The 15177-nt window shown below is 37.7% G+C and overlaps 2 protein-coding genes across 6 annotated transcripts in view; both read left to right on the top strand.

Annotated features, from left to right (window-relative positions):
- Positions 1–813: 813 nt before the first annotated feature.
- Positions 814–1665, top strand: LOC126754943 (keratin, type I cytoskeletal 10-like). The gene has a single exon (XM_050467165.1). It carries the CDS (start codon positions 814–816, stop codon positions 1663–1665), a length of 852 nt encoding a protein of 283 aa, XP_050323122.1.
- A 1997-nt stretch (positions 1666–3662) lies between these two features.
- Positions 3663–15177, top strand: part of LOC126757469 (MAGUK p55 subfamily member 7) — a 44098-nt gene continuing 32583 nt past the window's right edge. For all 5 annotated transcript variants that reach the window (XR_007666740.1, XM_050471400.1, XM_050471402.1 and 2 more), the window contains exon 1: positions 3663–4895. The gene's annotated coding sequence lies outside the window, so the exon portion shown is untranslated. The remainder of the gene's footprint in view (positions 4896–15177) is intronic.

Here is a 15177-nt window from a genome sequence, read left to right on the forward strand (position 1 = left end):
TCGATTGAAATTCATATTTATGGTATTTCTAAATGATCTCTTTGACTTCAGGAAAGCTCTAAAAGAGCAAAATATAAACTCTTTGAGAGTATCCAATATTTTGTGTGCTTCTCATGATATTTTGTCTAGTAAATTCAAGTAAAATATTGACTCCTATACTGGTAAACAATTCTTCAATACTTTCTGATTCCGGGCCAGTAGTTATTTAGCACCTCCGCGACAGATATGTAAACAAACAGACGAGGTAAGGTCATTAACATGCGGTGAGCTCTAGCTTACTCCAAAATATCACGTACAAACAGTTTCTTGGTCTGCTAAGCTAAGACGACAAGCAACAGCACATCGTGGCATAAACGTCATCAATAGCTTGCCACTGATCTTTCATTACCTTCGAAGGTACTCTGCCAGAGATTATGCAATAACTGAGTAAACTAAGTTTTTTCGTGGCTACATAATTGAAATGATCAATAACGACTATCAAACATGACTCTTCATAAACAAGAGTAAATAAGACTTGGGAAACTACCGAGGTGAGCACACGCGTATTTACTTTTCCCTTTTTGAGAGCGCAAATCTGTTGAACTTGAATTTGTTGATGTGAAGTGTAATGACTTTGCCACGTCGGCAAATGTCAAAAACAAATTTCGAAACTTAGTATTTACTAAGCTTAAAGCGTGTGAAACTATATAAGACATATGGGGTTACGAAAAGATTTTATATTAGCACAGGCAATCGCAAGATAAACTTGACTTGACAATACAATCTGAAAATCTTATACGACAACGATTTAAATTTTCAGAATACACTGCAAGTATGTGGTTCCAGCCAAGAGTGTTACTAGCTTGCTTGTTAGCTCTCACAACATCTACTGCTTATGCTGAAGAGGCGCAACTGACGCCGCCAGCCACGAGTTACGGTGTACCCGACTACAGACAAACGCGCTCTCTCGGCGTTGATGGTGACTATAGCAATGACCTAGTTGGCCTTTCGACAGATCTCAGTGGCTTAACGAGTGATTTCAGTGGACCCAGTACCAGTTATAGTCATGCAGCAAGTGGTCTGGATGACAGTCTCAGTGGACTTAGCGCCAACAATGCAGTATACAGCAACGCCGACGCTTACACGAATGCGCTCAATGGGTTTACCAATTACGGTGGCGACCTCAGCGCATTACAATCGGTGCAACAAATTCCAGTATATTCTCAATTGCAACAGGTTCAGCAAGTTCCAGTGATATCTAGTCTACAAAGCGTACAGCAAGTGCCTGTAATATCTAGCGTGCAGCAGCCGATCGTGGTGCAACAGCCGGTCGCAGTACAACAGCCGGCACTGGGTGTTGAAGGTCGTAGTTTGGGTGGTGCCGGCATTGCGGCACTAGGCGGTGGCTTGGCGGGTGCTGGTATCGGTGGTTTAGCAGGCGCTGGTGCTGGCTTTGGCGGTGGTTTCAAGCGCTACCGCACCAGCATACATATTCGCTCGCGAGGCTTTGGCGGTGGCCTAGGAGGTTTTGGTGGCGTTGGAGGTGTTGGTGGTCTCGGCGGTTTGGGTGGTTTCAAAGGCATCGGCGGCGGTTTCGGAGGTGGTCATTACAAAGCGCGCTATGCAGAGAGTTCAGGCGGTGGTTTCGCTGGTGCTGGTGGTGTCGCTGGCGGTTTCCTAGGCTAATATAGAGAAACCGATCACTAATTTTAAATTACTTGTGACTAAGTACTTATTTTTTAAGAGAGTTTGTACATAAGCATAAAAATATATTTAACATAAAACTTTCTCGTTGGATGAATTCTTATTTCATGAAGGCTAGCGAGGCTGGGTTTTTACAGAATGGTTCTTACTGATAAAGCGCTACATCGTAATGTTTTTGTTATAAGAAGTGTGTTAAATTAGATAAATTGTGATAATTAGCTACGATCGATGAAAAATGTTCTTTTTATATATTTAAAAATATATATCCCCATAGTGCCTGGATGGAAGATAGGGTCTCAACAAACAAATTACAATCACATTTATTTGTCGATAGAAATTAAATTCTTCCCACTAATGACCGATTTTCTACGTTCCTGCTTCGACTCACGCATCTATGTCGTGGCTGGTCTCCCGTTTCTTCGACCTCCTGGAGATGCTGTTCTGACAATGCCGTTTTGAGATTTTCGCAAAGTATTACAGATCCATTTCCATTTACGGCGTCGGAATCCACAAATGGTATACGCGCAGTTGCTTGGTTGCGGTCCAGAGGTTAGCATTGCTAATAATACTAGAATATATATATGAAATATACGGATATTATTTGGAGGACATTGTTTAAAAAAAGATTTCTGCAACACTTGCTATAATGTTCCCCGTCTCTCAGCATATAGGGCAACCGATTTCATGCTTGACTCGAATATTTTTATCTCCAAAAGTCTGGATATAAGTGTCGATCTCCAAACTAAGGATAAATTAACCCGTGGCGGAGATGCCGTAATATTAAGGGTTGGAGTTTATAATTAACTTATGTGGTTAAAATATCGCACATTTTGACCTAAATAAACTAATAAAGGTCAACTGGAAAACTGGAAATAATTATATTAAGTATATGAGGACTATAAGCATTATTGATCTTCGTCGGCATAAAAATAAAAAAATATGATTGAAATATTCTCATTAGGATTAAACTAATTTCATTAGAATGGCACCCGGAATTTGTAATTAAATCACCCGAGCAAATGATATTTCAAAAACATGTATTGTGCCAACATTCATGGGTTTATGAGTTTGACATGCGAACGGCCGGAATTGTGGAAGAACAATTTATGGATTTTACACGATGATAATGCACCATCGCATCGAATCACGATTGTGACCTAATTTAAAGCCAAGAACGCAATGAATATCATCGATCAACCACCGGACTCACCAGCTTTGGCTCCGTGGGATTTTTGCTTGTTCCTCAAACTGAAATTTCCGGTCTGTGGAACCTGTTTACAGTTGATCGAAGAGATAACACAAAATTCACTTGAAGATACTGAAGGCCATCCCAAAAAGTACTTATGAAAAGTGTCTCGAGGATTGGAAAAATCATTGGCTTAAGTATATTACATCTGGTGAGCATTCGTTCCTAGGCGACAATATAAATATTGATAATTAATTCAACTTACTTTTTTGTCACAGTACATCACAAAGATTGGCCGATATTTTTGCTTTATTGTAGTGCTGAATATTTACATGTTTTTTAAATGAAATGTATAGCGGAGTACCTTCCCGTTACAATTAAAATCTATATTTAAAGTGTCTAATCACAGATGATACCTACATACCCTTCGATGTAGTTAACTGCTTTTATTGCTTACATATTTATAACGCATATATTAACTTAACTAACTTTATTACATAACACTAGTTATTGTTTGAAAATAATTCAACAGGAAATGGCTCGCCTTTAGGGTTAAACACACGTTTCATTAGTTGTCGTTTAAGTGAATTCATTAAAATAACGACAAAAACCACCCTGTGTTTGCAACAGCTATGCATCCCTCTTCCACTAGACTACCGTTATAGCCGAAGACATGCGCATTTCTACCCCAAACAAAGCTGTCTGACATTGTCAGTTGCAGGAAATGTCACCATTTGACATTTCCAATCAGAAACAGAGCGCAAAAAGAGCACAATTCACTCGTCGGAGCACCGTCGCACAACAAACGTCAGCTCAGCTGCATGTTCTCCACTCGATGCACAGAAATTAAAATACAATTCAGAAATGATTCGCTTTTGAGACGGACGGGTAATGTGGCACGGTTGTGTGGGCTAAAGCGTTGGACGTAAAGCAGAAACCAAAATCAAAAGAAAAAAAGAGTGATACAAAGAATTTTCCTGCATTATTTCATAGGGAGCTCGCCAACTAGGCATGTGGAAATTTGTGCATAGCAAAATTTAAAGATAATGTGGTGATTTGGAAAATGAAATTTCTATTGAAAGCTTTATCGAGCTGGTGAAAGTGTGCTCCGCAGTGTGGCATTTCAGTGCTGAGGTCGTTGCTACGCTCGATTCATACGCAGACCTCCCTTCAGCCAGCTCCGTTTAGACGAGCAACGCGCAAAAAACACGTCTACAGCTAAAAATAGCTGGCCAAAAAAATTCCTTGTTGTTAAAAATATTTCGCTCGACGTAGTCGCAGTCGAAACAAGTGAAGTAGTGCTGTGAATTGAGATCTCGCACGAGAGTAAATAAATAGCGTACGCAACGTTCGCATTGCAATTGTGCACAAAATACTACGAAGTGTGTGGATAAAATACATAAGTATGTACCGTTATATACTTGACAGCACTGTAGTGAAATCAAAGGCAGAAATTTCATAATTTCACCGCTGTCTTCGCCTGCGCCTTCGGTGGTGGCTGTGCAAGAAAACAAGCGAGCGAGCAAGGTGGCCAAAAAACCAAAGTGACGGTTGTGCAATTCGGCAGAGGGGTGTAGCGACGGACGCCCATACACATGTACAAACATAATACCCAAATTGTGCAAGAAAGAACAAATACCAGTCGGTATATTAAAAGTTTGTTGTTGTGAATTGTTGTTTGTAAGATCGGCAAAGCAAAATAAAATCTTTGGCTCGACAACACACGGAAACCTTGTAATTGCAGATTTATGTGCCACAGGCAAACAAACTTACACACAATCGGCAAAGGGCGCATATACCCACATACATACAGACGAGTGCATAAATAGTACATACATACAAACATATACATATGTATGTATATGTGTTGCTTCATAAATCTCAGCCGTGTGTGTTTCATGAAATTTTAATTCCGTGTGCAATGAATTGTGTGTGATTTGTAGTGCCGTAGAAAAAAGTAAGAAAGAGGCGAAGTCAACTATCGCAGCCGCACGAAGAGACCCCCTTCTGCATTACTCCTGCTGAGGTAAGCAACACGACAATGAAGTCAACAACTTCTTTATGGGCCATTTTCGCACATATTTCTCTCTAAGTCATTTACATTTATCAAACGGAAAACTTAAGGCGCTTGGCTAAAATTCGATAATGGCATCATATCCTCAGCTGGCTGACTGCTGCTCGAATTTCCGAAGACATATGTTTGAGTAAATTACTTATTTATGGGCTTTTAGTGAAAGTAGCTGACTCCTGGCCGCAAAGCTACTTAAATTGAAAGCATTTCTGGATAGCCAGTGCTTGCGGTTTTTATCTTTAAACTTGGTAAATTGCGAATATTATTCTGAAGGTAATGAGAATACTACGAAAAGATAAAAGATTACTTCGTGCTCATTTGAGTATTAATATTTTTGCCATTTGCAGCCGAAATTGTTAGTAGACTTCCGAAACAAATTTATTTACATATTTGACTCAAAGAAAAACATTTATAACTTAACTCATAGCAAATATAATTTCTTCTGATATCTCATCTAAGTACCTTAAACTTAAACCAAGTTATGTCATTAAAAACAGTATATCTATGTTCATTTTGTTGGAGTTAAAGGAAGATGTTAACCGATCGTCATCAAGAGGTATACAGTGACGTTCCATCTGAAGTTTTAACATTTTCTCATACTTGTGGATTCCATGCCAAAGGAACTGCGTCGGCTTGGCGGTCAAGAATGGATCAAACCAACTTTTGATAACCTGTTCTAGTTTGAACTTTATACCGATAGGTCAGAACCCATGCAAATGCAGGCATCGAGTGGAACAAATGGAATTCAGAAGCCTTGAGGTCTGAGTTTTAAGCCAGGGGAAAACAAACTTGCAAGCCGCTGACTTCAACCAGCCTTGCAATGTTGGAACATTATTGCCTCGTGTCTAATCGAACATTCCAGGTGCTTTACGGCAATCGTTCGCCTGAATTTGATGAGTTCTTCTCGGTAGCGTTTTCTATTAATGATTTCAAGTCTGCGTCATGGTCTCATGGGCATTCGTCTTTGCTGTTGGTTAGGCTGGTTGACCAGTCATCACCAGTCACAATCTGATGCAAAAACGACTACTTTTTGTAGCATTCAAGTAGCACTTCTGACATGCAAAATCGTATCTTCGTTTCATATCTTCGCTTTATATCATATGGCAACTAACTTCCTTACTTTCGAATCTGTACAGCTGTTTTTAAACGTTTGGAAATTACTGCTTAAGTAACTCCCAAGAATTCTGAGAACTCTGCTTGTATTTGGCAACAATATTATAATGCTTCTATCTGCTCATCTTCAAACTCTTTTGGCCGCCTTTTGACTTTTAAAACTAAAATCTCTAAGTTTGGCACGTTCTCTGAAATAGAGCATGTTCGCCAAAATGACTTTCGGCTGACATTTTCTTCATATTTTAGTAATGAAGAAGAATTACTCGCAAAAACACTTTTTCAAACACAAAGTTTGACATATTTGTGAGAAAAATTGTCAGTTTTTAACCTCAAATGAATGAAAATTAAATATTCCGCCGCATAAGAACAGTAGCTTTCCAAGTTCGCAATATTAAGGCAATGAAACAATAATCAAGTCTCCCATGTCTTGGTAAATTTCACGAATATAGCTATATATCCGAAAACACAATTTGGTTGAATCCTATGAAGATGTGAAATCTCATATTTTAATTGCTTTAAACAAAGCATTATCTGTATTGTTTGCGTGATTTCCACTCTTCCGAAAAACCAAACTAACCAGAACTTTAAGGAATACTTCCATGCCCTTTCGCCATAACGCACTGTACTACCAATTGGAGAGAAGATAGCTTGGCCCAAAAATTTGGCTTAACTTTGATCTCAACTAGTGCAGAGAACTGTTATCAATTGATTGTTGCTATATTCCCGATATTCGATGAATATAATCTTATATGAATACTGGCGAAAACCCTGCCAGTCGATTTTTATATTTACTTTGATGGTTCTCACCAAGCAATGACAATTCAACTGACTTCTGATTTAACTTAGTAGTGTAATGATGTAAACACGTTTCGGTTTTTGGCATTACAACCTTTTGTTCATTTTCCCAAGGAGGAAAATACTTTGTTCTAGAGCAATTATGACAGTGTTCAGCCAAGCAATACTTGTCCCTTGAATATACTGGATCATTTTTGGGCAGAGTTTTTTATTAAGCGTTTGCGTCACTTTGAGACCAATAATTTGAGAACGAATAGCTTAAAAGTCGTGAATTTTCGACAGTATTGTAGTTAAGGTTAGAACTATAAGGCAAAGTTAGTTATAATATAACAACTATCACATTACAGAAGAAATTATAAAATCCTGTACAAATATTATACCTCTCGATATTTTTCCATTGGAACACAAGGTTTGACAAATATTCATTTCCATAAATAGTTAACAAATTTATATGTTATATGGGCATGCTTCGCTCTTCGAAACAAAGTATGAAATTGACAAAACTCACTTGACATGTGTACATCCTTCCAAGCATTTCACTTTCCTGTCTTCGTTTCTTCCTTCCTGCCTTCGAAATTCCTTTGCTGACGCATGCAATCTCACATTGAGTTATATCACGTCATCGGCCAACACGAGCAAGTGCAAGTGCACTCCTATTGTTCTAGAGTGAATAACAAAACGGAAACAATGCAACACCACCGTAAAGGAATGACTGAAGTATTATTTGTTAATAATTCAAAAATATGAACGCATCATTGTTTAGATATATATATTCGTACAGACTTACATATGGATATGTTAGGTATGTCTATAACATATAAGAAGGATAAAAGAAAAGTTTTCTTGGGTAAGCACATATGTATTAAGAGAACTTTACACCGTAGTAAGGGGGGTGTGTTTTCATCACCTTATGACATAAAAGTAAGTAAATATACAATTTTTAGTTTCAATAACTTGAATTTTAGAACTTAGGCAACTTGCAGGCGGGGAGACTTCAATTTTGGAAAATACGGATTTCCTACTATCGAGTTAAAATACTAAAAAATTCTATGAAATTTCAAAGTTTCCGTCTGTTTTTTGACACCATGCCGATACAAGCGATTTAATTATTTGAATTAGCAACTAATATTTACAGGAAAAGTCTATCGATACAATTATATGTTAGCCATCGAAATATCACATTCAACAGTCGCAAAATTCGTGCAAGAAAAAGCTTCGAAGATAAAAAGATGTGACGCAACAAGTCACAACTACCGAACCTTAATATATTAAAATAATTAACGTGGAAACTAGTACAAGTCCTAAACGTTAAAAAGGGAAAAACAATCTGCCTCGTGTACAAAATTTCGAATAGATTTATCAATTCGGCCTTAAGTAACTCATAAAACCGTTAACAGAAATTTCGAGTAGTGCCCTTGGGTATTTAACCAGAGATTTACCGAAAATTGGCTTGATGGGAAGCCAAACGAAGGCTTCTTAAACTTGTAGGATTTTAAAGATTATATTAAAAAAGAAGACAGGGGAAAAGTTCAAGAACTACCTACGGATATTTTTTCCAAAGCTTGCTCCTTTGTCTTGCTCACTCCCTATTAGACAGACTGAAAAATGTGCCTACTTTCTATAAGGTGGTCGTTAGATACGAGTATTCAGACGTTTAAATGTTAGAATTAATCTTCAAAAGTTTTGTACTCATAGGAGTCGAACTTTGATTCGTGAGATATAGCATATTGAGTTTTTTGAAATAAAAAAATTAATGAAATGGAATTTGGTGTCTTACAAAAGCATGACATTATGACAAAAAGCTGTTGGTTGTTATTCGTCTCTAAGCTAGGTGAAACAATCGCATCGAAGACGATGAATACCTACAGTAGAACCGTGAAAGAAAAGAAGCAAAATAAAAGTAATACTGTTAAAAATTAATTTATGGAATAGTTGAAATTCTAAAGATAACAGAAAAGCCTGTTGGACATTCCGTTCATGAATATTAGGATGGCAACGCCTTTTGTAAAGTAGGTCTTGCACTAAATCATAGATTGAGCAACCATGACAATGGAACAGATGGCTCAATTTCTCGAATTGTGATATTTCTCTAAAATGTGACTCAGATGCACCACCCAAAGCGGGAATGACCCTACAATTAGACTACGTTAAAGAGGAAATTTATATGCCTCTGGCTACTTGTAGATATTTAATCGACAAACATGTTATACGAGTATAAATAGCTTGACAATGTCTCGAAATTTCCATTAATCTTTTTTGTATTAAAGATCATCATCAGAAGCACGGGGTGGTTCAGAGAGAAAAAAATGCGGTGAGTGTATTTTAGTCATTGTAGTTTCACAATGTTCCCCTTAAAGAATATGGTACATATTCAACAATTTCAACGATTGTACTATATACTCAAAAGAATGTTGGCTTGAAAGAATAACTTTTGATATATGAAAAAATTAGTTTTAAATATATTTCTTTCGTCTCTAAATTTGTTTGTTTTAAAAAGTAAAAACAACACCATCATTTTATCAGATACTTGAAAAATTATTAATAATTTAAAAAGTAATGGCTGTTTTTGTTGATTTAGTTCCAAACAAACCTTCTTGTGATGGCCATCATTAATCCTTGGAGATTCATCTAAAAACAATTTCAATTGAAATCTACCGAGCGGTTTTCAAACTGCATTAGTCACCTGCTCAAAAAACATAGCTTTGAGAAGAACGAATTTGAAGTTTTGCACGAACGTTTCAGAGCACCCGACAATCTTTTGCTAATTACACTAGTTTAAAGTTATTTTGCGACTGTGAAGTTAGAGGCTGTTCCTTGCTCTTGCTAATTTTGGGTTGCTAAAATCCAAAATCGTAGTATAAATTTTCTAACACGTAAGATTTTTTTGTGTTTCAGTCAAGGTGTGTACTGTTCAAACTAACCCCCTCTACTAAAATGACAAAAATAACTGTACGTGATGAAAATTTTTTTAACTCAAATTCGTAAATAGGATACCGACAGACCTCTTTATTCATATTTTCAGAGAATGCTTCCAAGATATTTGCAAAAAAGTTGGATGTTTTTAAAGCCCTTAACTTGATTTTGATCAGATCGATATCGGCGGTTCTGACAAATGAGCGGCTTCTTGACAAAAAGAAGACTTGTGCATATTTCAGACTGGTATCTCAAAACTCCGGGACTATTTCGCGTATATACTGGCAAACGATTATAACTAAATCGACTTAGCTCCTCACGCTGATTACTTATATACATACATACATACAAGTATATACTCGTACATATATTATAGAGTTTCTGACGCTTCCTGCTACTTGTTACAAACTTCGGTAATAACTTAATTGACCCTGTTTAGGGTACCAAAGTTCAAACCTATATATATAAAGGGTCATTCATTTCGAGGATCCTACTTTTTTTTTAAAGAAAAAACACAGTATCTTCAAATTTAATGGGGAATGTTTATTATCATTCGGAAGAACATTTTTAGTATTTATTTTTTTAAGATTATATCTTTCTAATGCTGGCCACAACTACGTTTGAGATGATCCATCCTATGAGTCCAATTTTTGATGACTCGTTCAATCATTTCATCTGCTAACTGGCGAATGACATGGGTGTTGTTTTCTCCAAGGCCTAAATCGAAGTGAGATAGACTTTAGATTTTATATATCCCCACTGGTAAAAGCTTAACGGTGTGATACCTCACGATCTTAGTGGCCAATCGACCGGCCCAAAACATGAAATTATATGCTCACCGCAGTGTTCTCTCAATCCATTAATTGATGCGATGCGTAGGAAGTGGCGCAGTTTTTTGATATCAAATATCGCCGAGATCACGAGCTTCAATTTCAGGCTAGCCGGTTATCATGGAGCGATAACGCTCACCATAGACGATTACTTCCTTGCCGGCATCATTTTTGAAGAAATATGGACCGATGATTCCACCGGCCCACAAACCACACAAAACCGTTGTTTTTTCTGGATGAAATGCCAGCTCTTGAATATCTTCAGGTTGGTCTTCGTCCCAAATGTGGCAATTTTGCTTGTTTACATACCCATTGAGCCAGAAATGGGCCTCATCACTGAATGAAATTGAGCTTGAAAACGTCGGTTCTTCTTGCAACCTTTTAAGACCCTTAGGAAGGTCGAGTGGCCTCAGCTCTTGCATATGCTGTATTCTGTACGCTTTCAATTTAAGCTCTCGACGTAAAGTGTGCGAAGTCATTCCATACGTCAGTCTGAGTTGCTGCGAACGGCGCCGAATCGAATCCCCATGATCTTCGCGTACTCTCTCAGCTACGGCTGCTTCACTGCATGCTGGACGTGGTCTATTCGATCGAATATTATCCAATAATGAATGCTTGTTCTCAATATGGGTGATGATCTTGCGAATAGTATGCTCAGTAGTCCAATTATATTGACCATAAGTTAAGTGAAGCCCGCCAAACGCATTCTTTACAGAACGTGAGTTTTGTTAATAAAGTTGAATGATTTGCAAACGTTATTCAGGCATAAGTCGTTCTATGCGAAAAGCCAAGTAATACTGAATAAAAATAACAAGACAGCTTGGCACGTCTGACGCGTTATCTGTCAAAAAAAGACTATTGAAAAAAGTACCTCTACTTGGATCACCCGTTAATATGAAATCCCCGGCGTTTCCTGCTAGTTGTCATAAACTTCGGCAGCAACTTAATATGTATAACCTATTCAGAGTACAAAAATTTAGTTGTATTTGTCAGACCAAGCAACTTTAAGTTGATCTCCCCAAAACATTCACGAATTCTGAAGTCAAATGATAAATAGCAACAAGTTAAGAGCTTAGCCAGTTAGAAAAGAAAATCGGTTGCTTCTAGGTGCTAATACTGATGAAGTGAAAATACTCCAAGCTGAAATGCAAACACTGAATAATGCTGTCATTGAGTTCTGGGCAGTACGGCATGGCTACCAACTGCGTTAGCACCATTTCCATGCGTTCATATGCGTGTGTGCGAATGTGTGCTGCTGCAATTCTCTGTTTACGGCAACTTAATTCTTGAGGTGTCTGTTAGATTGATGGCAACCACTTGATATTGCGGCACGGTCGTTTGAAATTTACTTATGTAAATACCAGCATAGAGAACTGGTTGGCATATGTTTGCTTGTGTATGTGTGTGTGTGTGCGAGTATTAGTGTTAAATGCATTGGTACCAGGAGAACTGGTTGGCATATGTTGGCTTGTGTATGTGTGTGTGTGTGCGAGTATTAGTGTTAAATGCATTGGTAGTCGACTGACTGTCACCGTCATTAAATTGATGTGCAAGCAACTTGGGCATTTGCTCACGCTATGCGTACTTACACATGTGCTTATACAATTTGCAAGTGCATTTCACAAATTTGTATGTGTGTGTGTGGATGTGTGTGCATGCGTTGAGAAGTGTGTGGCGTCATTCCATTAGTAACATTAATTTAACTAGTTCAAGGTCTTGAGACGTCCTTTTCCACCGCTGCTTATTCCGGCAATGTGCTTTCTTCGTTTTCTTTCGCTTTTATCTCTTTTCGCTCTATTTTATTAAACTAACATAGAAACAAACACAAACACTCATATACATGTATGTTTATGTGTGGGTGCATAAGCACGCACGTACAACTGTGTGTATGTGTTTGTGTGAGTTCAATGTCAGTTATCAACGCACCCTCATCTAGCAGCAGCAGAATAACAAGAACAAACAATAATAAATAACAACAAAGCACACGTTGCATGCGACGCCAGCGGGAGTGGCAAATATGCACGAATGATATCTGCACGCAAGCCGCGAGTGGGCGACTTCGAAAAGCTGAACCTGCCTGGCGTCACTCGAACGCGCGCTTATGTAGTTGCTACTTAATAATCTTTTTTCGTCAAGTTGGTGCCGATAGTCACCCATTTTTCGTTGTGTACTGAGTCTTTAATTAGCGTGGTTTATCGGATTTTTAGATTCATAGACCTCCATTGACCTTAAGCTTTAAACAACTAAAACCAATTCATTCAATTAAATTCCCAATTAATATTTTCATCCGGTTTTAGAAGCTCATAATATACATACATAAGGTTCCGATCTCGATTGTTTAATCTGCATTAATTTATGGTACAATATCGATACTCTTGAGACAGCCACTTTACACAAAGCTTTCACATACTCAAATAAACGTGAAAGTCTGTCTAAAACCGTTATTCTTTAAATGTCAAATCATTCTTCTTCTTCTTCATTGGCGTAGATATCGCTTACGCGATTATAGCCGAGTTAACAACAGCGCGACAGTCGTTTCTTCTTTTCTCAAGATGACGCCAATTGGAAATTCCAACCGAGGCCAGATCCTTATCTACCGGTTCTTTCCAACGTAGTGGAGATCTTCCTCTTCTTCTGCTTCCCCCGACGGGTACTGCGTCGAGTACTTTCAGAGCTGGAGTGTTTTTGTCCTTTCGTACGACATGACTTAGCCAGCGTAGCCAGCGTAGCCTCCGTCTCTTAATTCGCTGAACTATGTCAATTTCGTCGTTTATCTCGTACAGATTGAAGAAGTCAGACGAAAAGCAGTCGCCTTGTTAGAAACCTCGTTTGGTATCGAACGGCTCGGAGAAGTCCTTTCCGATCTGACGGAGCTTTTGATGTTGCTCAACGTCAGATTACACAGGCATTTTAGTATTGCGAGGATACCAAATTCAGACATCACGGCGTAAAAGATGCTATTTTTCGTGCTGTCTAAGACAGCTTTGAAATCGACGAAGAGGTGGGGAGTGTCGATTTTCTTTTTACGGGTCTTTTCTAAAATTTAGCGCATGGTGAATATATGGTCGGTTATTGATTTTCCAGATCTAAGGCCACACTGATAAGGTCCAATCAGTTTGTTGACGGTGGGCTTTAATCTTTCACACAATACGCTCGATAGAACCTATATGCTTTGTCGAGGAGGCTTATCCCACGGTAGTTGACGCAAATTGTAGGGACTCCCCTTTTGTGGATTGGGCAGAGTACATTTACATTTCCAATATTTCAATAGCTCGCCTTCAAACGGATGTTTGTTCTTTGGCTACCTAGAGGATACTTGGTATAAGAACGAAAGACGTGAGCTGCTTGAGCCATATGTAAAAAATAGTTTCTGGCCACTCCCAAGTGAATGGCACTCAGCCAAAATTTCCGCACTTGCGTGAGCTTCTACACATGACTCCATCCATCTATTATTTTCGATTGATTGATTTAAAAACGACAGTAAATTTAATGTTATAATCTTAAGAAAGGTGATATAATAATGTATTGGAATATTAATATTTACACCACATACAGTATAATCGCCCACTAGAATCCTGTGCCGCCGCTACAACTCCACAAAACTACCCAGAAAACTTTACCTAAAGCATAGTAATTACTATTTATTTACATAGTATGATTAGAGATAAGCAATTTATGAATATAGCTTAAAATCTTCTTTCATTTATGACGTAAAGATGTTAAACATCCATTATTCGATGGAATCGTGAATAAGTTACAATCAAATTTGGTATCTTCTTGACTTATATTGAAATCCATCAACTTAGACTTAGTTTTAATGCCATATTTTTCTTTCCGCTTCCGCTAAAATTATATAAAAATCATATTCAAGATACATATGTGATAATAACTCCATTAAAGAGGCGAAATCGAACAAATTGGGTTGATTTGGCAAAAGTCAACAAATAGATAGCAATTAATAATAAATAAATAAATAATAAAGGTATGATGTTTAGACCAAGGTATAGCCTTCACGCATTTTGACCAACCTGAAAGGTGTAAACAAGGAAAGGTGGAAAGACGGAAATCATTATGTGGAGTGTGTTTGGGGCAGAGAAAGGGAAGGGCTAATTGTATTAATTAATTGCCCAGGTACACTCGATAACTTAATTTGAAGCAATTGCAATTAACATCCCTGGCTTTCATTAAGATACCTCACATACAATCATCAATCATAGAATGGATGGAGTAAAGTTCGAAAATCCTGATAATTGGAATAATAGCAGTTATATAAGTTTTCGCTCAATTTTATCCCATTTAAGCGTAAAGATACACTGAAATACTACTAAAATACGCTCCCTCAATTTCATTAAGATAACTAACATATTGACCGATATATGCGATATAAAGTCACACGATAGTTCGGAAATCTTTATGGTAGGTACATGTATGGGTCCTAAAGTAATTATTGATCCGATTTAGCCCATTTTTGATATACAGACATACTATTATAAGGAAACAATTTTCTCGGAATTTCAATTATATATCTCACACATTGACCGATATTTTTTGTCAAAAGTCAACTACGGATTCTGGGGGTCGAATAT

This window comes from Bactrocera neohumeralis, chromosome 4, assembly GCF_024586455.1.
Source record: "Bactrocera neohumeralis isolate Rockhampton chromosome 4, APGP_CSIRO_Bneo_wtdbg2-racon-allhic-juicebox.fasta_v2, whole genome shotgun sequence".
Taxonomy (NCBI): Eukaryota; Metazoa; Arthropoda; class Insecta; order Diptera; family Tephritidae; genus Bactrocera; species Bactrocera neohumeralis.